The sequence below is a fragment of the Phaethon lepturus genome, unplaced genomic scaffold, assembly GCF_000687285.1.
Source record: "Phaethon lepturus isolate BGI_N335 unplaced genomic scaffold, ASM68728v1 scaffold25222, whole genome shotgun sequence".
NCBI lineage: Eukaryota > Metazoa > Chordata > Aves > Phaethontiformes > Phaethontidae > Phaethon > Phaethon lepturus.
In genome coordinates this window covers 10,900-34,810 of record NW_010522992.1, presented here as the reverse complement: position 1 = coordinate 34,810, position 23,911 = coordinate 10,900, and the positions used below count along the sequence as shown (strand labels likewise).

Here is a 23,911-nt window from a genome sequence, read left to right as displayed (position 1 = left end):
CGGCCTCATCGCCAAATTCAGTTCCTGCAAAGAGCCAGGGGCGATGCCGAGCGTGCCCGCGCCAGCAGACTCGGGCGGCGGGGACGGACCGGGCAGCCCCGCGTCCTGGCGAGCTGGAGGGACCCTTCGCAGGCAGCGCCATGACCTGCACCAGCGCCGAGCAGGCGGGCACGGCCAGTCCCACCTGCTCCTCCGGCTCCGGCTCAGCAAACACTTTAAGCAGCTGCAGGAGCAAGTCCCTCCTGCCCCGGTGCTGGTGTAAGGCCACGCAGTGAACGGCATGGGGGGCCCTAGACCAAGCCAAATCAACCCCCCCGCCCTGCAGCACAAGTGTCTGGTTTTACGCCAGCTTAGAGCATTTCCGAGGCTGTGGCCAAACCGCCCGCCGTAGCGGAGCACTCGCAGGAAGCCAGAGGGAAGAATCCCGTGCCGTGCAGCCACGACCGGCCACCAGGACCCACGGCGTCGGCAAGGGCTTTGTCACATCCTGCGCTGCGCTTACTGCCAGCACTTGGGCATTTTGCTGTATTAACCTTGTGGAGTCTTTAATTGGTAAAACCTTGCTATATTTGGTCTGGCCCCTAAGAGCCTGGCTAGAGATGTCTTCCAAAAACCAGCCTGACTCCAGGGAAATGCCATTCCCCTCTCTCACTGCTGGAAACAGCCCCAGCTGCTCCGGTGACGCTGCCTTCCCCAGGCAAAGAGCCAGCACAGGTCCTGCAGATCCTGGCAGCCTGGGAGCTGCCCAGGAAGAAATCACTGCAAAACGGCCCTGCCCCAGAAACCTGACGCAGGTGGAGTCTTCTTCCCCTGCATCTCACCTGGAGGTGCTGGGAGAAGTGAGCAATGTCCCGCTCCGGCTGATTCCCAGATGCCAACATCCGCGCTCTGCTCTCCGTGAACTGCTGCAGCTTCTCCGAGAGCTGCTCGTACTGCTCAACCTTTGGAAGGAGGCCCTTCAGCGCATCCTCCCTCTCCCGCTGCTGCTGGCAGAGCCTGCCGAAATGCTCCGTCACCTCTGCCAGCTTGCCCTGCAGGGCAGAGGCCGTGGGGCTGTCTGCTGCCTCCATGAACTGCGTCACCATCTCACGGGTGGCTTCCAGGCAGCTCTTCTGCCTGGCGATGTCCTGCTTCAGCTTCTGTGGTAAGCACACACAGAAAGGATGCCATTTTAGGAAGGCTCTTGAGCAAAACTAACTGGCGTGAAAAGGCTGGGCTGCCCTTGGGAACAGCAGCGCACGCTTTGAGACAAGCAGGGTCGGACAAGAATAGTTTTCTATCCTGGTTTTCTTTTCCTTTCTGATCTCTCCAACCTGCTCTGCCCTTCCTCGGTGCCCGATATCCCAGCCCTACTTGTTTGCAAAGAAGGGAGGAGAATTTCAACAGGTCTGTGTCCTGGCTTAAAGAAATTAAGCAAAAGGTTCAGCTCATACCGCCTTTTCAGGTTTTTTGTGCTTTCGGAATATTGTAGCTAACCCCCAGCAACTGCCTGCGTGGTTCAGGTCCTGCAGACAGGCGTGTTTGAGGCAAGGGAGCTCGGGGACCAGCCTTACCGCACTCGTGGCGAGCGAGTCCTGGATGGAGGCGGAGGAGAGCACGGCCGGCTGCTCTCCCTCCAGGTTCTTCTCGATCTCAGCCACTGACTGGAGGAGGCTCTCCAGGCTCTCCTGGACACTCTGGGACTGGGCAATGGATTTCTGCAGCAAGTCCGAGCGCTCGGCCATCTGCTGGGAGAGGCTCTGGAAGCGGCGCACGATGGCATCTGCAGAGTTCAGCGCAAAGGAGAATCAGTGGCAAAGAGCTTCTCGCTTGGTGCTCAGAGAGCAGCCAGGATCATCTTCGGCTCCTGCCAAACTCTCACCGGCGACGAATCCCCATCCCCAAACCCAGCAGCGAGACAGGGGACCCAAGGCAAACGGTCAGCCTGGACCACAGCCCTCCCCACGTGCAGACACAAGCCTGAAGATGTGCTGCTGCCCTCCTCTGCCCCACCTTCCCCCAAAAGCGGGAGACTTCCTCTTTCCTCCTCCCTGGTATGTTTTCACCCCCTCCCCAACCATCCCTGCTAATGCAGGTGGCTGCTTTGCTCTGTACCTGTTGTTTCCTGAACGTGCCCATGGTCTGGGGCCGGCTCCCCTTGTACCTCCAGCAGGGACCGAGCCGCTTTCTGGAGCTTCTCCACCGGCACCTGGTGCTCAGCGAGGTCTCCCTGCAGCTGCTGCTTTGACACAAGACAAGGCAAAATCAGCGGTGGGTCACACGCAAGAGACCTGCACCCACGGGGAACTCAGGGCTCCATTCAAACCCCGCTGAGGGACCTGTTCGCTTCCTCACAAAATCATTAAGTAAAAGAATAACGTAGGTTGGAAGGTCCAACTCCATGCTGCAGGCAGGGCTGACTTCAGAGCTGGAGCAGAGGGTCTGGGCTGCCCCGGTGCCCAGCCACCCTCATGGGGGAGGAACGTCCCCCCATGACCCGCTGGGACGTCCCCTGCGGCAGTCCGTGACTGCAGCCCCCGCTCCTTGCTCTCAGCGCCTCTCAGAAGAGCCTGGCTCCACCTGATCTGCAGTGCAGGGACCTCCCGAGGTCCATCTTTGCACTCAACCAGCAAAAAAAGCGAAGGGATGGGGTCTCTTTCTTTCCTGCTGCTGACTGCTCAGAGCAGCAGCCAAATTCCCATAGAGGCTCCAGCGCTCCCCAGGAGATCACCCAAGGACCCCGTACCTTAGCACCGGCGAGCTGCTGCTGCAAAACCGCCGGATCTGAAGAAACCACCTCCGAGAGCAGTTTCCCGACGGCAGCTTCGCTCTCCTGCAGCCACGTCCCGAGAGACTCTGCCACCTCCTGGAACTGCTGGTAGTGATCCAGCAAGGTGTTCAGGTGGGCGCCCAGCTTGGTGCACTGCAAAGGAGCAACAAGACATAACGGGAGGATGCACACAAGCACAGGGCAACCTGGGCACCGGTGGGAAATGCACAGAAATCATCAAGAAAGAAAAAACAATTAAAAAAACCAAGCTTGCCATAGGCGTTAAAGGAATTACAGGAGGCAACACACAGACCAACACCAAGACAGAGGGTGGTACTTCTGCCCAAGCCTTAAAGAAGACAATTCTTGTCCTATGATCTACATATGTGCTAGAAGTCCAGCCAGACGCTCAAGAGAAACATCCCTCTGCCACCCCTGCTCGTTCTATACGCACAGGAGGAAAACAGCACCCAGGGTTCAACTCTCAGCCTTTGCAAAGCCCTTCCCATACCTTGGAGTGTAATGCGGTGTATCGCTGCGTCGCATCCTCCAGCTTGCTCCTGACCACGCTCCCAGACACCGGTGGCTGGGACCCTGCGTCCCCAGCAGCTCCCTCCACATCCAGCACCTTCTGCCCCGACATGGTAACAAACCGCAGGTCGCCTTTGTGGGAGATCACGTCTTCTGAGAAGCTCCCCTGCCGCAGCAGCAGCTGCCGGAGGGCTGCGGGGTCGCTGTCCCCCTTGCACATCCCCTCCAGATCCCGCTCCGCTTGCTTCAGCCAAGCCTCGAACTCCCCGTGATCCCGCAAGAACTTCTGCAGCTCGTCCCGCAGGACTTGCACTTGCTTCAGCCGCGTTTCCGACTGCGAGAGGGAAGCCGCGTACTGGTCCTTCAGCTCTGCCAGCTGGCCCTGGAGCCGGCCCCGCTGCTCCCCAGCCAGGCTGTGGCCACGCTTGTCCAGGAAAGCCTGCGCCGACTGCGCGGCCAGGATGACATCCTGCTGCTGGGACAGCAGCTCCTGGTGCTGGGCCTGAAAGATGCCGGCGAGCAAAGGTGACGCTTGCGACCGAGGGTCTCTGCCCAGCAGCGCCCGGTGGGTGCAGCGAGGCCAAGTGCGTGACTGAGCCTCTGCACCCTCCTACAGCACTAGCACCGGGGGGAACACCCCAAGGCTGGGACGCAGGCAGGCACTCTGCCTGCAGGAGAGTAACCCCTCTCTGACCATGACGGGCACCTTCTCTCGTTACCCTGATTGCACCGTGCCGTGGCACCCACCCACCACCACCGAGTACGTGTCCTCCAGGACGCCAGCCAGGGACTTCCCAAGTCTCCCACACGGAAAATAACCCCAAACCCGTGTTTCGGAGGCCAGACCCATCTAGCACCCCGTCCTGCTCCCAGCTGCGCCGGCAGCCGGAGGCAGGGTTAGTGCGTTGGACAGAAAGTTTTGAGAGGGATGAGGTGTCGGTCCTGACCTTCAGCCTCTCGTACTGCTCATCCAGGCTCTCGGCGGCGCTGTCTGCTCCCACGACATGGCCGTCGGGGACGTCCCGAGTGCCCGTCCCCGCTCGCGCCCCTGGCGCTTGCTCAATGGGGTGCGGTCTGTACTCCGGGAGCCCTCCCTTCTGCTCCAGTGATGCCACCCAGTTCAAAAGGGAATCGATCTTATTGCTGTTCTCCTCCAGCTCTTTGGCAGCTTTCACCTGAAAGCACAAAGGCCCAGATAACAGTGACCCGATTTATGCATGTTCAGCAAACGGCTGCATGGGGGAGGGAGACAAAAATGGAGAGAAGGAAAAGCCCCGAACAGTTTTCCAGCCACAGCAAACGCCGGAGACCCTCACAGACCTCCAAAACACCCCGCGGCTCTCAACGGGTGGACGTTACAAAGAAGGTGTGAATAAACCCAGCCTCTCCGCTACGTCGCATCTCTAACCCTGACACGACCCAGGGTCCCCACCCTGAAGGGCTGCCACTCCACGCACGCAGGGGTGGGCGTCGCTTTCCCCGCCAGCGCACGGAGGTGCCCGATGCTCACGCTCCCATTACAGGTCAGCCCAAAAGGCAGAGCAAGGTGCTTTTTACTCCCCCATTTCCTCCACAACCAGCTCATCTGTGGCTGCAGCTCTCGAGGCACTTCATGAGGGGGCACAGCACCGGTACCCCACCTCGCCCAGGGGACAGAAGAACAGTAAATTCCTTTACACCAACCACCCAGATGAATACCAGGCCCCCGCCGAATCTGACTGCAGTGACTGGACCTCACTGTCCACCTCAATTGGGGCCCAAGAGCCACAGCTCTCTGCACGTTACCTTTTCAGTCTCCTGCTGCACTGCAGCAGTCACAGCGCTCTCCAGCTCCTTCTGGGCCACCTCCGTCCTCTCCTGCAGGGACCAGTACTGCTCCTTGGCACGCTGGAGCTCCTCTTGCAGTGCTGCCAGCTCCCCGGGCTCCATCTTCGCCTTGTTCTCCTCCAAAAACTCCTCTGTGCTTTTCAGGACGCTGGCAAAGGAGGCGGCTCGGGTGTGCATGTTCCTCTGCAGCTCCTAGGCAGACGATGCTGTAAGGCTCCGGGCGCTCCCAAAGCGGCACCGAGCCTCTCCGCCGCCTGACCCCCGTTTTTTAAAGCACCGACCTTAACATCGCTTTGCCTCTGCTGCAAGGCAGACAGGTCCCCTTCGCTGGCTGCTCTCTGCTGCTCTGCCAGCGTGTCCTCTGCCTGGCACAGCCAGCGGCTCAGCTCGGCCAGGCTCCGTGCCCGGGCTGCCTGCTGCTCCTGCAGCGTCTGCGGGCAGAGGGAGAGGGAGAGGAGGACAGTTAGTACCTGTGCTGCACCTGCGGTCAGGCTCATGGCTGAAAGGCAAGGCAAGAGGTTACAGCTGGAGCATCTCCTGAAGATGAGGACGCAGCACAGAAAATGGCTTTTGCAGCTCTCCACGTGCTCCCTCTCCCCCTCAGGCTCATGCGCTGCGGGAACGCGGCTGAGGTGCCGAGTCCCTGCTGAGCAGGAGCTGCTCACTGCACGTTTGCCACCGTTCCAGCAGTTTTCTCTCAATCTACTCTTTGAGAAGCCCGTTGAGCTCCAACGTGGAGCTACGCTCCAGGTTACGCGCTCCTGTCTCGGGAGAGCTCAACCAGGAGTTTCTGTGCCTTTTCCATTCAACCTTACAAACGTTAAAACTGCAGCAGAAACTCATCTAACAACCACCTGAGGTCAGGCAGCACCACTGTGGAGCCCCAAACAACCTAAGTAGGCTGGTTTTTTTGATCCTGGGGTTGGAGAGGGAGCCCGGGAGAGAGAGAAAGCATTTCTGCAGCTGATCCAGCTCCTCCGTTTTGCTGCCAGAGCACAATACAGAAGCGCCTGTCTGAGCAATTGAGCATGATGTGACCCGAGAGTCCCTGCAACGTTCCTGTTCCCCTTTCCCAGGGGAGATAAAAGGTTTTTGAGTTTCACTGGGCATTTCAGCAAGGTGATGTACAAACTTGTGCAAAACACTGTGCTTGTTTCTCCCAGTCATAAGATAAACAACAGAAGCAAATTGAAAGAGCCTTCTTAAGAGCCCTTCAGCTGCAAAGCGAGTTCTTCCTGGGTTAGGATGGGCGCACACTCAATCTGAAAAAGCAAAGCAAACTGGTTAATATACACACACACACACTCCAGAGAGGACAGGCAAGAGTTACGGAGAGCAATTGTTAATAAAAAACACATTAATCCTGTCTTGAACAAGAGGATCCATGCAGCGACGGGTGAGGACTTGCTTTTGCAGCTGCCTGCTGCCTCAATACCTCATCGGCTGTTTCTCTGGGACAGCAACACCTGCCTTGTGCAGTGGAAATATGACATTAAAACTACCAAGTGTCTGTGGTGGCCCCTCTGCACAGGGATTTTCTGGTGGGGTTAGAGAGACCAGAGTTTATTCCACCCAGCCCAAAGCAACTCGATGTCTAGCAGAGCACTGCCTGGCTGTGCTACCCAGACCGCGGCAGAGCTCCGTCTTTCGGGAGGAAAGTGACTTTCCACTGGGGAGTTAAGTGGTAGGAAGAAGAAAAACTTTAGAGGAAGCTCATGATGTGCAATGAAGAGTCATAAACTGTGAGTGGCATGCACATGAAATCCCAAATACGAGGTGTCTCAGCGCACGTTCTTGTGGCCGGGAAGCGCTTCAGCGAGCAAACTGCAGCCAGGAAGCAGATGTCTCACAACCTTCACCTGATCCGTCTGCTCCACTTGCTGGAGACAGACCTGCAGGACCTCCACCCGAGCCGTCACGCGCTCCGACAGGTCCCGGAAAGCTTTCTGCAGCTCATTGAGCAGCCTCAGCAGCCGCCTGCTCTGCTGAGGCGTCAAGTCCTGGGCGTGCTCCGAGATAAGGAGCTGGATGTCGAAGGCAGTGGCGTCGAGCTGAGCCTTAGTGTCAGCGAGGGGCTCTTTCAGCTCCTGAACAGGACAGAAAAGACCCATCAGGCCAAATGACTCCGCAGCCAGCGCTTTCCCGCACTGCGGGATGGGACACACGGACCGGCAGCAGTACACACCCGCAGAAAGTGCTTTGTCACCAGAACAATATATTCCACGAACGCCAAACGCTTCCAAAAGCGCTCAGCATCGAGGTGACAGCACCTCACCATGGCAATATCCCACCGCTCCTCTGCACCAGGCCTCCAGCACCTCGCCAAGAGGCAGGGCTGCCCTTGGGTCTGGCGAAGCCCTGAAGGTGACCCAGACCCGGAGCCCGCAGCTCAGTCCAGTCCACGGTGCCACCATCAGCTCCCAAAGTCCCCTGACTTCAATGCCAAGGTGCTACCAGCAAACGTGGTAGCAGGAGATGCTGAACTGACCACATCTCGAGAGCTACCGCTAAAAGATGAATAAATGTGGAGGGGAGCCTGGGCTCCTCGTACAGTCGACGGAGACCGGGGCAGCTGCGATGGAGGGGATCCCAGAGCCTCCACGGAGGAAGCGGCTCTCTCCTCAGCATCGCAGAGCCTGACAGGAATCCCTCCCAGCCGCTCAGCCCCCACCACACACCTGCATTTGAACATGTTTCCCAAAGGGCCAGAGCAGATGGTTTGTGTACCGTGGAAACAAATGAGTTCGGAGCAACTACAGTATCGTTGCTCCTCCTGCAACAAAGGGTAAGGGCAAACCCACCAAGGCTCCAGGAGGGAAGCAGGATTAGAAGCTGCTCCTCCACACAGAGGGCAGCAACTTCATCAGCCAGAAGGATTAGGGGCATTGCCATGGTTACCTTGTAGTGCTGGAGGCAGCGACTCAAGCTGTTCGCATCGGTCGCGTGCTGGTAATCGCTGCCGTCCAGCGACTCTGCAGTGCCAGAGACCCAGCTCAGCAGCTCCTGGAGTTTGCCCTGGAGAGTCTCCTGATGTGCCAGGATTTTAGCCTTAAAAACAGAAATGCACCATTTAAAGAAGGAGCCGAGCGCTCCGGGGAAGGAGCGTTGGGACGCTTGTGGGGCAGCGGGACTGTTGCCAGCTCTACCTTTTTGGTTTCTGCTGCCCCACGAAGGTTTTGCAGCCGGGACTCCAGGACATCGCTTGTGGAGCTCAGAGACTTCTGGAGGTTCTTGGCATCCTTCTCCAGAGCCTTCAGTAATTGCTCAGGGACTTCTTCAGGGGGGTTGGCCACAATCCGCTTCACGGCGTCCAACTCCTGATTCACTGGGAAGCTGAGCTCCTGCAGCTCAGCGCCCAGGGCCTGAGGCAAGACAACATCGTTATGTCTAAGATACGGTGACTTCATCTTCTCACCGCCAAAACTGAGGGAAGGTTTTGGAGACCCAGCTCCAAACACTACGTCTACCTCCTAGAAAGATTCATTACCCCCCTCCAGCCCCGCTCGGCTGCCAGCGCTCGCCTGTCTTTCTTCCAGGCTGTAAAATTAATTTCAGCCACGCTTAGGTTATTGTCTAAGGAGGGAGAAGGTGAGCCAGAGGCAGTGCCAGAGCAGGGAGGGACAGGGTTTGCATTTAAATGCCTGTTAAACCCGAGACTAACCTCCCCAGCTGGCTCCCAGAGGTAGGGAGGAGCGCAAGGGCTGTGCGTGAAGCTGGGGAGAGAGGAGGGATGAGCTCTGTCCTGCCTAACGCCGGCCAAGCCTGGCCCAGCCCCGCTCACCTCCGCCTGCTGCAGCAGGTCGTGCAGGGCTGCCAAATTCTGCTCTGCTGGCTGCACCCGTTTGATTCTCATCTCGATATCTCGGAGCATGGAGAGATACGATATCAGCTTCTCATCGTGCTCCAGGCACATCTTCTTGCTGAACATGATCTACAGAATCAAACAGTAAAACAAAACCTCAGATTTAGACAGAAAAGAATACAAAGGATTATCTATTATTCTTTTTTTCAAAGAAGAAATCTGTTAATAACATTCCATTTCAGGGACTTTCCACTCGCTAGCCTTATCTACAAGATTTACTACAGGAAAAATAAAACACACGGCTCTTCTTCCAACATAAGCTTATAAATGGCAAGAGATCTCTGGTGTTACAGTAAAAGTGCCAAAAAAGAGTCCTACTTATTAGTCATTTATAAGTAATGGTCTAGCAAAAAGAAGCCACAACTAAGCCGTGAGTGTTTTCAGTCATACATCACTGGGTCCTTTGCCAAATCCATTGCAGCCGATACCGCAACGTCAAGCTCAAACATCCACTCCTCGTGTTCTGGCTGTCCTCTGTGCCGAGGACCTCGGACGGATTTAACGTGAAACATACATAAATAGCTCATAAAAAAAAAATAGTCAAAATAGCAAAAAGCATCAATTCACCTGGGCTGGTCTCGTGGATTCCCTCGAGGTTTCCAGCAGCTCCCCCTCCACTATCACGGGTAAGAGCAAGCCCCGATCGCCAGGACCCGTCTGCCTGGTCCTCTCCTGGGGTGCTTCTCCTTGGGGTTTTGGGGGAACAGGGGCACCTCCTTGGCCTGTGTTCATCTCCCCTGTTTGCTCTTGCCGTGTCCCTTCTCCAAGCACAAGGACTGCAGAGGTTTCCTGAACTTCTCTGGGTTCCTCTCTGATAATTAATTCTTCGGGCGGTTCGCCTGCTGCAGGGGCTGCACTGGACACATCACTGGTGGTTTCCACCTTGGTGTCTTCCCAGGTCGTCCTCTCCTCGAGGCCGAATGCCACCGAGGAATCGTGACCATTTCTGATCCCACCTTTCGTCACCTCTCGAGCTTCCCCTTGTCCTGGGGGAACAGGGAACACCTGACCCCCAGCGAGGTTTTCTTGACCTTTCCTAGAAATTGTTTTCTTTTCTTTCTCATCCTTGCAGCTCCCCATGTGCCTGGCTGCATCTCTTGCCAACCCAGCAGTAATCTTCGTGGTAGTTCCATGTTTTGGCTCTGGCATGCTTGATACGAAGTCCTCCTCCTCCTCCTTCCCTGGAATTTCTTTGGAAATCAGAGAAGGAAGGGACTGCTTTTTCACAGACGGTTTCTCCGGCTGAGCACTGTCTCCAAAACCAGTCTGCTTTGCTTTCTTTTTCTTGCTTTTCTGTTTTTGGGTAGGCTTTAGCTCAGTTTTACTTGTTTTTTCTTGATCAACTGGACCTTCCGCACCCAGTCTCAGGGTTTCTCCTTCGACATGCTTGACAGTTTTTTTACCTGCAAGCTCCTCTCCTGCAGGCCTCGTAGGGATGCCAGTCTCGGGGGGTTCTCCAGCCTCTGTAGGACCCATCTCGCCTTTCCCTCGACCCACAGTAACAGATTCCCTGGGGGCTGCCGATGTTACCCCGTCCAGGCTGCTCGCTCGCTGTCCTTGCTCAGAAGCCACCACTGCACCTTCTTCACCCTCCACAACTCCCCCTGCACTTACAGACCCTCTCCTCCTCCTCTCCTCACTCTCCTCCACACTGTGAAGCATCTCCGTGTCCAAGAATGACCGTTCTTTCTCCAGCCCCACTCCCTCCACTTTCTCTGTCCCTCGATCTACTTCTCTCCTCGATTCCTTCCCCCAAGCTGCTCTCACCTGGAAGCTGCTTTTTGCAATCCCTTCTTCCATAGCCCTTGGTACCACCGTCTCTTCAGGGGGAGATGCTGCACCTAACCCTGAGGGGTGTTCTCTCAGTTCAACCCTGCCTTGGGGATGATGCGTTACACCATCCTCTGAAGTTTCTGGAGGTTTTGATCTCCCTTCTGTGGGTGTCACTGGGAGTCTCTCGGCAGCAGTGGCTGCACCTCCAGCCACGTCGTAGCTCATGGCTTCAGATCCAGCTTTGTGCTCAGCACCATCAGACTTCTTAGCAGCACTGGTAGAGATGATGACATCTTTCCCTTTTGGAGATAATTTTTCCATTTTTTCCTGTAAGAGTTGGGGTTTATCTACTTTGCAGACCTCGGAACCATATTTGTCTTCAGGTATTTGTGCCTCCTGAAGAGTGGCAGCTAATTTTTGGCTAATCAGTTCTTTTTCAACAGCTTCCTTTAAAGTCAATCTTTTCCCACTACCAGCATCAACAATTCCCCCAGTCCTTATCTGGTTGGTGGCGATGATTCTGGCCATCTCCTCATCCAGCAGCCCTTGCTCCACAGCAGCCCTCAAGGAGAGCCTCTTGCTGACAGTACCCTCCACGACCCCACCGCTGTCTGCCTGAGCCTGCAGCAACCGCAGAGCGGGCAGAGGGTCCACCTTCCCCAGCCTCACCGCCTCGGCGCACGTCAGCTTGTTCCCCGTCACCTCATCCTTGATGGCTCTGAAGGGATGGACCTCCAGATACCTCTGGCCAGACTCAATGTCAATTTTACACTTCTTTATGAACTCTGAGTAGGGAACGATCATGCAGGTCTCAGGATCTACAATTCCTTCTTTCATTTCTGAAGATGACAGGACTTTCTCCATAACCTGCTCGGGCAGCAAGCCCTCCTTTACCGCTTGACAGAGTGCCAGTCTCTGGCCAGAAGCAGGATCAAAAATGCTTCCACTTCCAGCCTGGATTTCTTGCACTTTCCTCTGGAAGTCTGGACTAACGAGCCCTAACGATACTGCCTGGAGCAAGGGCAGTTTCTCCTTCGTAACTGGATGAACATAGTCCTGCAGGCACAAGCTTTCAGCTTTCATGAGTTCATTACATAAATCCTGATTGATCAAACTGTGTTTCATTGCATCGTTTACTGAAAGCCTCATTCCAGACACATGATGGATGATTCCACCATCAGCAATCTGCTTGGTCAAGAGCTGAAAAGCTTTGTCCTTTTTCAGGAGCCCTTTTTCAACAGACTGTGCAACAGTCAAAGGCCGCTTGGTTTCAGGATCCACAATTCCACTGGTCTCAGCCTGTAAGCTAATGAGCCTCTGTCTAGTCACCTCATCAATGCCTTTCCCTTTGGAAGCCTTCTCCAGCTTGACCAGCTCTTTCTGACTTGTTGGCTCTATGAGGCCCAGATTTGAAGCTAAAGTGACTGATATTTTTTTGCCACGTTTCAAGTCAACGATCCCTCCGGTAACCACTTGCCCTTCCAAGATCCTCATTGCCGTTTCCTTGTCCAGAAGGCCAACGGCAGCGGCATCCTTGATAGAGTAGACAAAGTTATTGCCTGGGTCAAGAACGCCACTTATCGCTTTGTCCGATGCAAGTACTTTCTGGAGAAGCTTCTCATCCATCAGACCTTCTTCAATGACATCCTCAGTGGTTAATGATTCACATGTCTGAGAGTCAAAGAAGCCGCTGAACATCTTCATTTTCTCCATTAGTTTCACAGCTGTGTGGCTGGGCACCACTCCATGGGCTACTGCTTCATTTAGAAGAAGAGTCTTGCCTGTCTGCTCATGGATTATGCCACCACTTTGGAGCTGCATTAAGAGCATTTCCAAAGTGTCCTCTGCTTCCTGCTCTGCAGGGGCTGGCAAGGACATTTCATCAACACTCTCATCACCTAATACTTCTTCACCCTCTCCTTCTTCCACTTCCAATACAATTCCCATGTTTTCACTTTGCCTCTCTGTTTGCTCTGCCTCTCCAGCTTTAGGGAGCACAATCTCCTCTCCTCCCAGCATGCCATTCTCAATTGTTTCCTCATTTAGCAAATAAATCTCTCTAACGTCTTCTGCCTCTAGTTCAGGTTCCTCCACACCCTGGGACCTCTCCGCCTTGATTTCCGGTCTATCTCTACTTTCTGAAGCATCCATCGATATGCAGATTTCACTTTTCACAACAACTGTCCCATTTCCCGCTGCCCTCTTCTGATCTTCAATACTTTCCACTCCATCTACTGTAGTAGCCTTGGACTCTTCTTCTGCCTCAATCATCACTTCCTCTGTTTCCCTGAATCCACTATCAAGGTCACCGGGATGTCCTGGCATCGATAATTTTACCTGATGTTTGTCCTTGCTTGTAGAAGCTACTTGCTCTCTTCCAAATTCAGCATTAGTTTCACTCTCGATGGCAGCCTGTTTGGTATAAATCTGCTCTTGCTCCTCCACAAGCAGGATATCTTCTGCACCCTCCAGCAGGAGGCTTTCAGGTCCCATCACCACCTCCCCATTCTCCAAAGCAGCTCTGGGTGGTAGGGCCTTTTCACTTTGTCCTTTTGAAGGAGCAGATTGAAACTCAAGCTGCTGCAAAGCCAAACCGTTGTAAAGCTCACCTTCAAGAGCTGCGTTTGCCTTTGTATCCTCAAAGCCTTCACTGCCTTCCAACATGTGTGCACAGGATCCATGTTCTTGGGTTTGGATGAGGGCTTTAGTGAGATTGTTCAACTCTCCATCCACTAAGAGCAACTTCTGACCATCATGGATGTTGATGTAGCTGTGAGTCATCAAGTGGAACATCAGCCTTTCGTCGTCACTCCTTAGCAGAGGGTCACTTAGCTCTTTGTCACGTGTGGGACTCCTTCCAGAAGGGCTCTGCCCATGCCTGCTTCTGCTTGGAGAGCCAGCAAGCTGCACGCTGGCCATGACATCAGGTATAACTGTGGATTTCAGCTTCTTCGCCACACCTCTCTCCAAGATGCCATGTTCAACGGCTTTCTTCCAGGACAACACCTCTGTGGTTTCTGGTATAAAGACAGCCTTAATGAGCTGCCTCTTGCTGAGAATCTTGTAAACCAGCTCTGTAGACAGGATTCCTTGCTCTAAAGCATCTGCAACTGGGACGATCTCCCCCGTCTCTGGCCACAGGAGCCCCATGAAGGACCACAGGGATTCCAGGACCACCAATGCAATCCTTGGTGCTACCAACTCTTTCCTTACAGCTTCATCAATTGTCAGTCTCTCTCCCGTGACGGTATCGATGATGCCACCTGTCTGAAGCTGCCGGATAAGAAGCGTGCATGCCAAATCCTGGTCAATTAAATTATGTCTCACGGCCTCGTCCACAGTCAGCCTGTGCCCTGTCCTGGGGTCAACAATGCCACCAGCAAAGAGGTGGGCTTCCAGCAACCTGACTGTCACCTGCCTGTCTATCAGCCCTTCCTGGACTGCACGGAAGATGCTGACTTTTCTGCCTGATTTCAAGCTCACCATCCCACCCGCCAGCTGCTTGACTGGGAGCAGCCTCAGTCCAGTCTCTTGGTGGACGATGCATCGGTGCACGAGCTCGGGCAGGCTGATTTTTTCAGCAGTGTTGGGGTCAATCAAATCCTTACCACCCTCCAGGTGAAAGAGAAGTCTGGAATAAAGCTGGGGGGTAAGGAGCCTTTCTTGCATCGCTGTCTCCATGCTGATTCTGCCCTGATGGACTTTAAAGCCCCCAGTGACGAGCTCAGCTTCAAGAATCTTTAGCCCAACGTTCTCACTGATCCTCCCCTCTTCTATCGCAGCAACAACAGGTAGGAGCTGCCTCCCTTCACATCTGACTTCTTCCACCCGCTGGAGAGCATCCTTCAATTCCTGCAGCACCTGGAACGTCCTGAGATCGATGATGTTTCTTGCCAGACCTTTCTCCAAGGAGAGTTTCTCATTGGTCTCTGGAACAACTAAGTCAGATGTGATAACCTGGGCCTCCAAGAGGACGAGGCCAGTGTCCTGATCTATAAGACCTCTCTGCATGGCACCAAAGACAGGGAATATTTCTACTGTGCCAAGATCGATCACTCCTGCCACTGCTTCGCTGCCCTAGAACAGAAAGAGAAGGAAAAGAATTAAATCAAAATCGAGCATTTCCAGCACTCAGATTGCATGAGTTCCAGGGAGGTCTCAGTTTCCAAAAAAAAAAAAAAGTTTAAAACCCCTAAACAGGCTAGAAAGCGAGTCCCAAAGTGTTTGAAATGCAACTCCAAAGGCATCACAGCACGCAAATTGGTGCATTTGCTAGCTTGCACATCGCCAGCAAGTTTTAATGCTCCTCCAGTCCATCAGCCAGGGCAGCACTGAGATGCTTCCACCATCCACCAACAATAACGCAGCAAAGCGGCAAGCAGCAAAACCCAGAAGTGCTCGTAATGCTCCATGGAGAAACAGAGGGAAGGAGACCAACGAGCACACCAAAGCCATTCAACAACTCCAGTTTCAGAAAGTAAAGACAACACAAATCCCACTGTGTACTCATAGAGGAGAAAAAACCCCAAAGACATCCAGTTCAGGGCACCTAGGAATCTCTCCCAGCACACCTTCCACGCTGACTCCTGCCATGCTTCAAATCCTGCACTTCCCAAGCAGGTCTTAAGTGCCAGGACGGCCGGGGAACACCACAGACCCCACGCCACGGAGCAGCTCCCCAGCCCCACAGACCGGCCATGCGTTGGGGCAGGGGTGCTGCATGCGGGGCAGCTCCCCGAGCACGACGGCCGGCACCCGCTCTGCCCGGCTCCAGCACCCCCGGGTAGCTGTGCTCTTCAGACAAGGCAAGAGGAGAAACGTAAGAAGTTGGAGGTCCCAGCGTGGAAACAGTGACAGACTGGGAACAGACCATCTACTCTGGTGTTTCTGGAGGGGCTTTTCTCTTCTTGCTGGTATCCCCACAGGGAAGGTAATAATTAAGATGATAAAGAGCAACAACGGCTCTTTGGATGTTTGGGTTTCTTCCAGTCCCACTGGTTGGGCATAAGGTTGGCACAAGCACTAAAAGATTTTTGTGGGGACAGGAATCGGGACTGTGGAATGAATTCCTTTTGCATCCCCAAGACCCTTGGATTCTTTTGGTAATGGAGGAGTCTCACAGGACAGGCGGCCGGGCGTGCCGAGCAGCCGTGGCGCAGCCCGGCTATGGCACGGCAGAGGACGCAGCCTCCGCCACGCTGGTTTGCGGATGCCCCCGCTGCCTTCTGTGTCCCACCACCCTGTGCAGACAGGGTGAACCTGCCGGAAAAACCTAAGCCCTCCACCATCATCGCCAGACTAACATGCATGTTTTGGAGGTGAACAAGCCGTGGAAAGACAGAAGAGGGGAGAAAAAAAAAAGAGCAAGATAAAAAAGGAGATGGGAGGGAAGGGTGGTAAAAGGCTTTTACTTACCCGAGTTGCAGGGTGTGCCTTGAGCAGTTAAAGACAGAGCCTTATGGAGCAGTTCAGCCGTATCACACACAGTGTAAAGCTTGGTGTTAGCGTCCAGCATGCGACTGTTTTGTTTGCAAAAAGAACCCCACACACAGGTCGTCCTCTTTCACTTTGTGTGTTTTGTTTGTTTAAATCCCGGAGGGTTAGTTAAACTTGTAAGCAAGGATGTCAGTTAATCTTAAAAACAGTTGACATGAAACACAAACTGTACAGGGACACATCATGCTCAATTTAGCGCGTTCTGCTTTGCATTTTTGTCTTTTATAACTTCTCTCTGACAGTTGGATGTTTCCAGCAAGCAAATGTTAAGAGTTCCTCATGCTCCCTCTACAGTGAAGCAACTGCACCGCACCAGAGCCGCAGGGATCGTCGCGTAGACGGGGATCTACGGCGAAGCCCCACTGCCATCTCTCGTTTCCTTTTCTGGGCTTCATCGAGAGCGTGAGCGAAAACTGTTCTCGCCCGAGCCCCAAAGCGCACTCATGCTGTACGAAAACGGCCCGGCAAGCCCTGGAGAAGGCTTTTGCTATACAATCGTTTTCCTGCCCACGAGGGAGGAAAAGAGAAAGGAAGAAGCATCCTTTCCACGGGCGGGCTGCTCTCCGCCGCTCTCCTGGCCACAGCACCAGAAGCATCGAAGCCGCGATGGCTTAGCGGCAACCAACGAGCCCGTTTGCTCCCCGAAAGCTTTCTGCTGCCAGCACGAGGGCTTGCGCTAGAAAGCGTTTACTGCACCGAGACACCTGAAATGTGCTATAAAGTCCAATGTGGAGAGAAACGCTATATGTTTAGGTGAAGGCTGGAGAGGCAGATTTCAAACAAGCAGCCCCATCACCCTCTTCCCATGAGCGGCTCGAACAGGGCTTCGCTCACGGACCCAACAGCCAAAACCTGCGCGTCACATCCAGATCTGAGCGGGCCGTTGCTTCAGAGTACAGGGAGCCAGCAAGCAAACACACAAATATATCCATCGACACATGTATATACACTTATATAACACGTACACGTATATCTGTGAATGACCAAAGACAGCTCATAACAGGCAATAAGGATGCACTTTCAGCCCTCCCTACCCAGCGGAACCGGGACGGGGCTGACGGGAGCGCTGGTGGGTGTGAACAGGGAATGGGTCCGGCTACAGGTCATGAAGGTCTCCCAGGTCAGCCGAGGGCCTGGACGATGCAGTCGCCTTCCACTGGGGAGAGCAACTTCGTTCAGCCCCAGCTGAGACAAACCTCTCGCCAGACCCCGAGACAGACGAGACCGCACGGGCCAGTGCCCTTCTGCAGAAACCCACCTTCTCGCGTCTCCTGCACGCGGGCAGCCTGTGAGATGGAGCCCTCCGCGGTTAAAGCACCGAGAGGGCATTCCTCAGAGGACACAGATGTGCCAAGGGGACCGTTTCCAGGTCCATCTACACTCTCGCCCACCAAGCGTGAACAAGCCAACCCTGGTGCGCAGGGCAGAGCTCTGATGAAAACCATTGCAAAGGACAACATTGACCCGGAAGGCAGCAGGTCAACGGCTCCCGCTTGGCCTCCAGGGACCACCCCAGCCCGGATGCTTCAGGTGACGCATGGACAGAAGAGAAGAGAGGGCAACCATGTGCAAGTAAGAAAGTCGACGGGCTGGGGAGTAGCCGGTGGCCATGAGACACGCAACCAAGCAAAACCTTTTTCACCCGCTGAGGTGTGCCCTGTGTCCGTGCAGCCACGGGACCGAGCGAGGACCAGTACCTTGTGCTCCGCCTCCTGGGCCAGCTGGCTCTGGAGCTGCTGGAGCTGCTCCGTGGAGTCGCTGCAGAGCGCCTGGTACGTCTCCTTGAGGGCACCGATCTGAGCGGAAATCTGTTCCTTCTCTGGATGGGAAAGCCTGCAAGGGGAAATCTCTCAGGGAAACTGCACAAACCAGCTCCCAGCTCTGCAGAATTAACACATTCTTCTGGTGAAGGGAAAGGCCAAACCCACCACGAGACCCCTCTTCCCACTGCCCTACTCTTTGCCTGGCTCAGCTAAAACCAGCAAGAGTAACTGTGCTCAGCAAAGGCTGACCTGCATTGTAACGATCACATCCCCAAACACGCAGGGCTGGATCCCTACTAAAGGGCATTAACTTTGTCCCAACAGCATAAATGAGTTGCGTATTTCAGAGCTCTTGCTGCAGGTAAGAAAGACAACGACCGTCACGGGCAGCTCATCACTTTTTGACGGGAGTCGGGCACTGGGCCCCAGGGACGCCAGCCCACCAGCGCGAGCTGGTCTAAGGTATCCCATGTCCCCTCGCTGCTCTCCCTGCCTGTCCCCTCCTTGGGCCACACTCACTTGTGGCTGTGTTTTGCCAGGAAGATTTGTGAAGTTTTGATGGCCTCAGAGACCTGCTCCTTCTTCGCAGCCAGCTCCTCATTCAGGGCCTGTCAGGAGGAAGAAAAAAAAAGCAGCAAGCTTCATTCAGCTGTGGAAAAAGAGCAGAAGTTAAACAAGCTGCCTGAGGGCTGCCCCCAGTTTACCTGCTGCTCTGAGATGGATTTCTCGAGGTCGCCCAGCTCTCTGCTCCCAGCCGCAGCCACCCTGCCCTGCACGCTCTGCTTCAAGGCCAGGGCCCAGCCCAGGAGTTCCTTCACCTTGTCCACGTGCTCCTGCTTCTCCTCCTCCACTACTTTCTGCAAACGGAGGAGGGAGGAAGATAACCACGTCAAAGGGGTCCCAGATTCCCAAAGGCAGAGAGGCTCTCGGGAGCTGTGCCCGATAGAACCTCACCATGGGGCAGCATCCTCGGGGGTGCTAGGAAATGAGCTTGTTCGGTTCCGCACAACAGCCTTACCTCCTCCTCCTCCAGCCGCCGGAGAGCGTCGCTGATGTACTTCACGTGCTGCGTGGTTAAAGTCACCAGAGCTGTATAGCGAGTCCGCAAATCCATGAACTGCGAAGGGAGAGAGGGGGAAACGGGGCGCATCAGTCGGGACCGGCAGATCCAGAGCGACGTACTTTACAGTACGTGACACGGATGCACCATCTCTCGCTTGGGAAGCCCCCCGGGCACCTCGCAGACCCGGTACGGCATCAGTGAAACGCAGCAAGTCTGACGGGGAGGGTTGTGGCCACACACGGCATGCTGCACGACACTGGAGCGAAGGGGAGACTCCGGTCACGGACACTGGGGCAGATGCTCAACTCTTACAAAGAGGGCTAGCGGGATCTTTAATATCCACACAGAGCAGACAGGACCTCGGGTCCCTAAAGGTCTTATCCCAAAGATCCACACACAGTAACGCTGCATGGTGCTCTGGTTATTTACCTCGCGAGGCTGAAGGGCTGAGCCGACCCTGCTGGATTTGACCCAGGGGTTCCCAGGAGTCTAGGTATTTCATACCTGGTGCTTAGAGCACTAAGCCATCCTCTCTGGCTATCGGAAAAAACAGCGAGGGTGGAAACTTTATTTATTCAAGAGAGTTCAGCAGAAGGAGCTCATTTCACAGAGGCTGCTCGGAGGTTTGCTCGGCGTCAAAGAACCCCCCGCGCAATTTTTCCCTCGCAAGGTCGAGCGGGCGGCCACGCTCCTACCTCCTGCGTGATGGCGTCCGAGGACGAGAGCATGCGCCGGCGTTTCATGGGAGACTTCTGCTGCGACTCCACAAACGCCCTGTACGTCATGAGCTGCAACTCGTAGTCCTGCAAACACAACCGGGGGTGGAGAGACATGGAGCATGCGAGATGCAAACCGTGCTGGGGGCGTTCCTGGCCAGCCAGCCTCATCTCGGTGCAGGAGGGGACCCGTACCTTGACGGCAGCCGAGTACTGCTGGGAGAATTTCTGACACTGGTCCAGTTTGGCTTGATTTTTCTCAATTTCTGCAGCCAAAGCCTTCAACAAAATTCAAAGAAAAAAGGGTTGTCAGGACAGCTGCCATGGGTGGTGAGCTGAATTTCAGTCCCCATCCCTCCCCTTTTGGGCAAAGTCTTTATTCTCTTCAATTTTTTATGCAAGGCCTCATCTCCACCTCAAGCTAAGCAGAGTTTCTGCTTCCCAGACACCCAGATCAGGCCTGCAGCCTCTTCCCCACCGTGTTTCATATTTTCAAGCTCACAGCCATGCCATCGAGACAAGGTCCTGTCTTACCGTTTGCTGGCTCAGCTGCTCCGACAGCACCCGGCTGTCCTCCGCCTGCCCAGGCTTCATCAGCTCCTGCTGGACTGTGATCTCCTCGATCCACTGGATTAGGGCACTGTGGCACTGCCGGTAATCACTCAGCACCTCCTGGATGCCCTCCAGCTCCGCATGGCTGCGAGAAGAACCAGGAAAGTAAGAGGAGGGTGAAATGCCAACCTAGGCTATAGGGATAACCCGGCCACCAGCGAGGATCCCGCCTGGAAAAACAGCATGGCTAACAAGCCTGACCCCGGCTCTCAGCTGAGGCATGAAAGTCAATCTGCAAAAGGAGGCAGGAGGTTTCTCACCGGGTCTCGATCTGGGCGCAGACTCGCTGCCAGCGATCCCACAGCTGGCTTCCCTTCTCCTGATAGCGCTCGAGGTCGATGCTGCGCTCTTGTCTCAGCCGGTACAGCTGCTCTCCCACCGCCTTCGCCTTTGCCATCTCCTCCTCCAATGTGGTGAAGATGGAGCTCTTGTCCTTCACTTCCCCGAGCCATTGCTGCAAAACCAGCAAGAGACGGCACCGGTTCAACGCCACGGGAAGCAAAAGGCACACTAAGTCAGAGATGCCCTCCTGCCCGGAGCAGACAAGCCTGAGAAGGGTTTGTCTTCCCGCTGCCCTTAACTTGCAAAGAACCGGCTGATTACAGGAGGTGCAAAATGGAGGGGACCGTGTTCCCAGCTTGGAGCAAGTCAGACTGGTTCAGTCCCTGCCCTACAGCAACAGGACACGTAGCTGCCAAGATGCTCACACGCGCCAGCATGTGCACTACAAGAGAGAGCACAAGCCATGGCAGCTCCTTTACCTTTACAAAGCAATAAAGGGATCACATAAGCAGCACAAAATCCTCCAGGCTGCTACATCGAGGCAAGAAAAATGGCACACAGTGCCAATTCAGCAGAGAAAGGGAAGGACCCTGCTTGACAGACGCCAAAGCATCAGCCGGTTTCTGCCTGCCCACCTCGGGGAGCGAACACCAACCTGTAATGCCGTGCGGTGAGACTGAATAGCTGCCAGGTCGGCGGGGACTGCCTCCTCTTGGCTCAGCTTAACCTCATACCCTTTGACCAGAGATTCTGCTCCTTGGGTATTACGAATAATAACATCAACCGTCTTCAACCTGGCAAATCAAACAGAGGCAGCACAATGACGTCCGCAATTTGGCAGAGATCCTCTTGATCGCGAGGCTGCTTGCACCGTATGTCGCAGAGGGATGGAGCTCAGTTACGGTCCAGTGCAAGGTGTGTTAGAGGGCCAGAAGAAAGGTCTTTAGCAGCATTGGGCAGATTCAAAAAAGTATTTGGGAACAGATGCATGTCTCGACTCACTTGTCCAGGTAGATGGAAGACAGCCCATACATCTGGTCCATCTTGTTCACCACCAAGTCAAGTTCAGAACGCAAGTGGGGCGTGCTGGACCCCGCGGGCGCCTTGTCGAGGAAGCTGTAGCATCTCTCAGAAACAAACCGCAGGTCCGACTGCAGCCGCTGCAGATCCTCCTGCATCCGCTACAGGAGGAAGGGAAAGCAGGTGAAAGCAGAGCCCGAGCAGGTGCAGAAAAAGCATGATTACCCTTAGCAAAGGAGATGGGTATGAAATGAAGCAGGGAGCCCACCTGGAGAGCTTTCCTGATACCTTCTGTGCAGCAAGATCCCCTCAAACCCCACGCAGTCACATACCCATCACTCACACATTCACCTCCGAGAATTTAAAAGCTATCTTTGACCCATGCTAAAGACCAGAGGCCACCACCTCCCTCCACATCTCACAGCAGCAGGACTGACCTCCTGCTCTGCAACACGGATAGTGTTTTCCTGGATAGTGTCACCATCTGCTCGGGCGCTGCTCGGGGACTGGATCCGGCTCACTAGCCTCTGCTCACACTCCTCCAGGCACAGACGGATATTCTTGAGCTCAGAGAGATACGTCCTGGCAACGGTCTCATCCTTGTCCTCTGCGAGTCACGGACAAACCAAAACAGCAGCTCAAACAACCCGGGCCAGTACCGGCCCGGAGCCCCGGAGCAGAGTGCAGCATTGTGCTGACACCGAGGCACCGGGGTCTCTGCTCAGATGGAAAACAAGTTAATCAAATCATCTCATTGAAACGCAGCTGAGAATGAGTCCAGCCACAGGGCACCACGCACGACGAAGCCAGAGTCCTCGGTCTTAGTGGGAATCACAGTGCTGCTGTGTCACACACGGCACTGCCACGTATATTTTCTTAAAGACTAAATGCAGGAACAAGTCCTTGCTCAGAACGCGTCCTAATGGCCAAACCCACCTCCAACACTATTAGGGTAAGAGGACTCAGCAGCTGAGCTGAAGCTGCAAAGCCAAGCCGTCCCTGCGGCAACATCACTGGACAAAGGCCCAGCACTTGAATGGATGGAGAAATAAGAAGCGCAGCTGCTCACACCATCAACTAGCTAGCTCAGAACAAAAAAGAAAATGAAGCCATCCCATAAATCCTTTGTTTATAACTCCCGACAGCTCCCGGTTGAGCCGTCAACCCTTTGAAGCTCACCGTTCTCCATGGACTCCAGCAGCTGCCGGATGTGTTCCTTGGAAGACTCCACTTCCTCCTCCAGGCGCAGCCGGTCCGACACCGAGAAGAGCTCCGAGTCCCGGCTGTCCTGCAGGAAGTCCTCGTAGTGCGCCTGGAGGCTCTTCACGGCTTGCTGGCACTCCCCTTGCGCCAAGGACCTCAGCTGCAAGTGGAAAAGCAGCACATCTAACCACCGGCAACAACCTCCGACACCCGCCCCTGCATCGCCGCCCTTTGCCGAGGGAGTATTTTCTCTTTGGAGGAGACGAGGCAAGCTCCCCGTGTCAGCCTCAGGCCTCCCTCCAGCCTTGCCCGCTCCCTAAAGGAACGCTAAGCCCACAGTCTCTTACGCTTATTACAGTTCGTCACCAAACTGCTGATGCTCTTCTTATTGGGAAAAACTGTAATTGTTTTGCACAGAAGCCCCAAGCTCAGGCTTTCCCACTGTTCCAGGAGCAAAGACCCTCGACTTGCCCAACCTTGCAGGCTCTGGTCTTCCCGTCCTCCTCGGCCCCACGAAGAAGCCCGGACAGCGAAGCAACGCAGCCCCGGAGCCAGGCAGAGCAGTTCCTACCGCACCTTTTCCACGCTGAAGCTTTGCACCAGGGCCACGTCCTTCCGCAGGTAGTTCCAGGAGATGAGGCTCTTCGTGTTCATGTGGAGCTGGTGCCAGAGAGCCATCACTTTCTGGTACAATTGTTCTACCCTGCAAGGGGAAGGAGCAGACCCGTCAGCCCTGGATCTCCCCAGCACGCTCAGCCCCGACCCTGCTAACCCGCCAGCCAGCAGCCCGTCAAGCCGGCGATGGCAGCCCGGCCGCCCGTGGCCCGCGCCTTTTTTTGCGCCAGAGAGCCCCGGAGGGGGGGGTCCCCCCCCCCAAACCAGCGTTTTCTCTCTTGCAAGCGACTATAGCAGTTGCTGCGATGGAGTTTGCAGTGCGTAACCGTGAGGGATGCCCTCCCTCACCTCAGATGGGCTGTGCCACCCGCTCCCGTTCCTCCACCCCGGCTCTGCTCC

The 23,911-nt window shown here is 55.0% G+C and overlaps 1 protein-coding gene across 1 annotated transcript in view; it reads right to left on the bottom strand.

Moving 5' to 3' along the window:
* Window positions 1-89: 89 nt before the first annotated feature.
* The window catches only part of LOC104616852 (microtubule-actin cross-linking factor 1-like), a gene marked incomplete at its 3' end in the record, with an annotated part of 34,577 nt that continues 10,755 nt past the window's right edge, over window positions 90-23,911 (bottom strand). The window contains exons 18-39 of the mRNA XM_010281999.1: window positions 23,474-23,604; window positions 22,874-23,057; window positions 22,132-22,301; window positions 21,677-21,855; window positions 21,330-21,468; window positions 20,653-20,846; window positions 20,315-20,477; window positions 19,976-20,059; window positions 19,760-19,867; window positions 19,020-19,118; window positions 18,706-18,858; window positions 18,521-18,609; window positions 17,936-18,071; window positions 5,389-5,538; window positions 5,066-5,299; window positions 4,228-4,455; window positions 3,261-3,782; window positions 2,726-2,902; window positions 2,095-2,218; window positions 1,554-1,762; window positions 786-1,139; window positions 90-253 (exon numbers count right to left, since the gene is read on the bottom strand). Coding sequence (XP_010280301.1) covers window positions 90-253; window positions 786-1,139; window positions 1,554-1,762; window positions 2,095-2,218; window positions 2,726-2,902; window positions 3,261-3,782; window positions 4,228-4,455; window positions 5,066-5,299; window positions 5,389-5,538; window positions 17,936-18,071; window positions 18,521-18,609; window positions 18,706-18,858; window positions 19,020-19,118; window positions 19,760-19,867; window positions 19,976-20,059; window positions 20,315-20,477; window positions 20,653-20,846; window positions 21,330-21,468; window positions 21,677-21,855; window positions 22,132-22,301; window positions 22,874-23,057; window positions 23,474-23,604 — 3,991 coding nt within the window. The remainder of the gene's footprint in view (window positions 254-785; window positions 1,140-1,553; window positions 1,763-2,094; window positions 2,219-2,725; window positions 2,903-3,260; window positions 3,783-4,227; window positions 4,456-5,065; window positions 5,300-5,388; window positions 5,539-17,935; window positions 18,072-18,520; window positions 18,610-18,705; window positions 18,859-19,019; window positions 19,119-19,759; window positions 19,868-19,975; window positions 20,060-20,314; window positions 20,478-20,652; window positions 20,847-21,329; window positions 21,469-21,676; window positions 21,856-22,131; window positions 22,302-22,873; window positions 23,058-23,473; window positions 23,605-23,911) is intronic.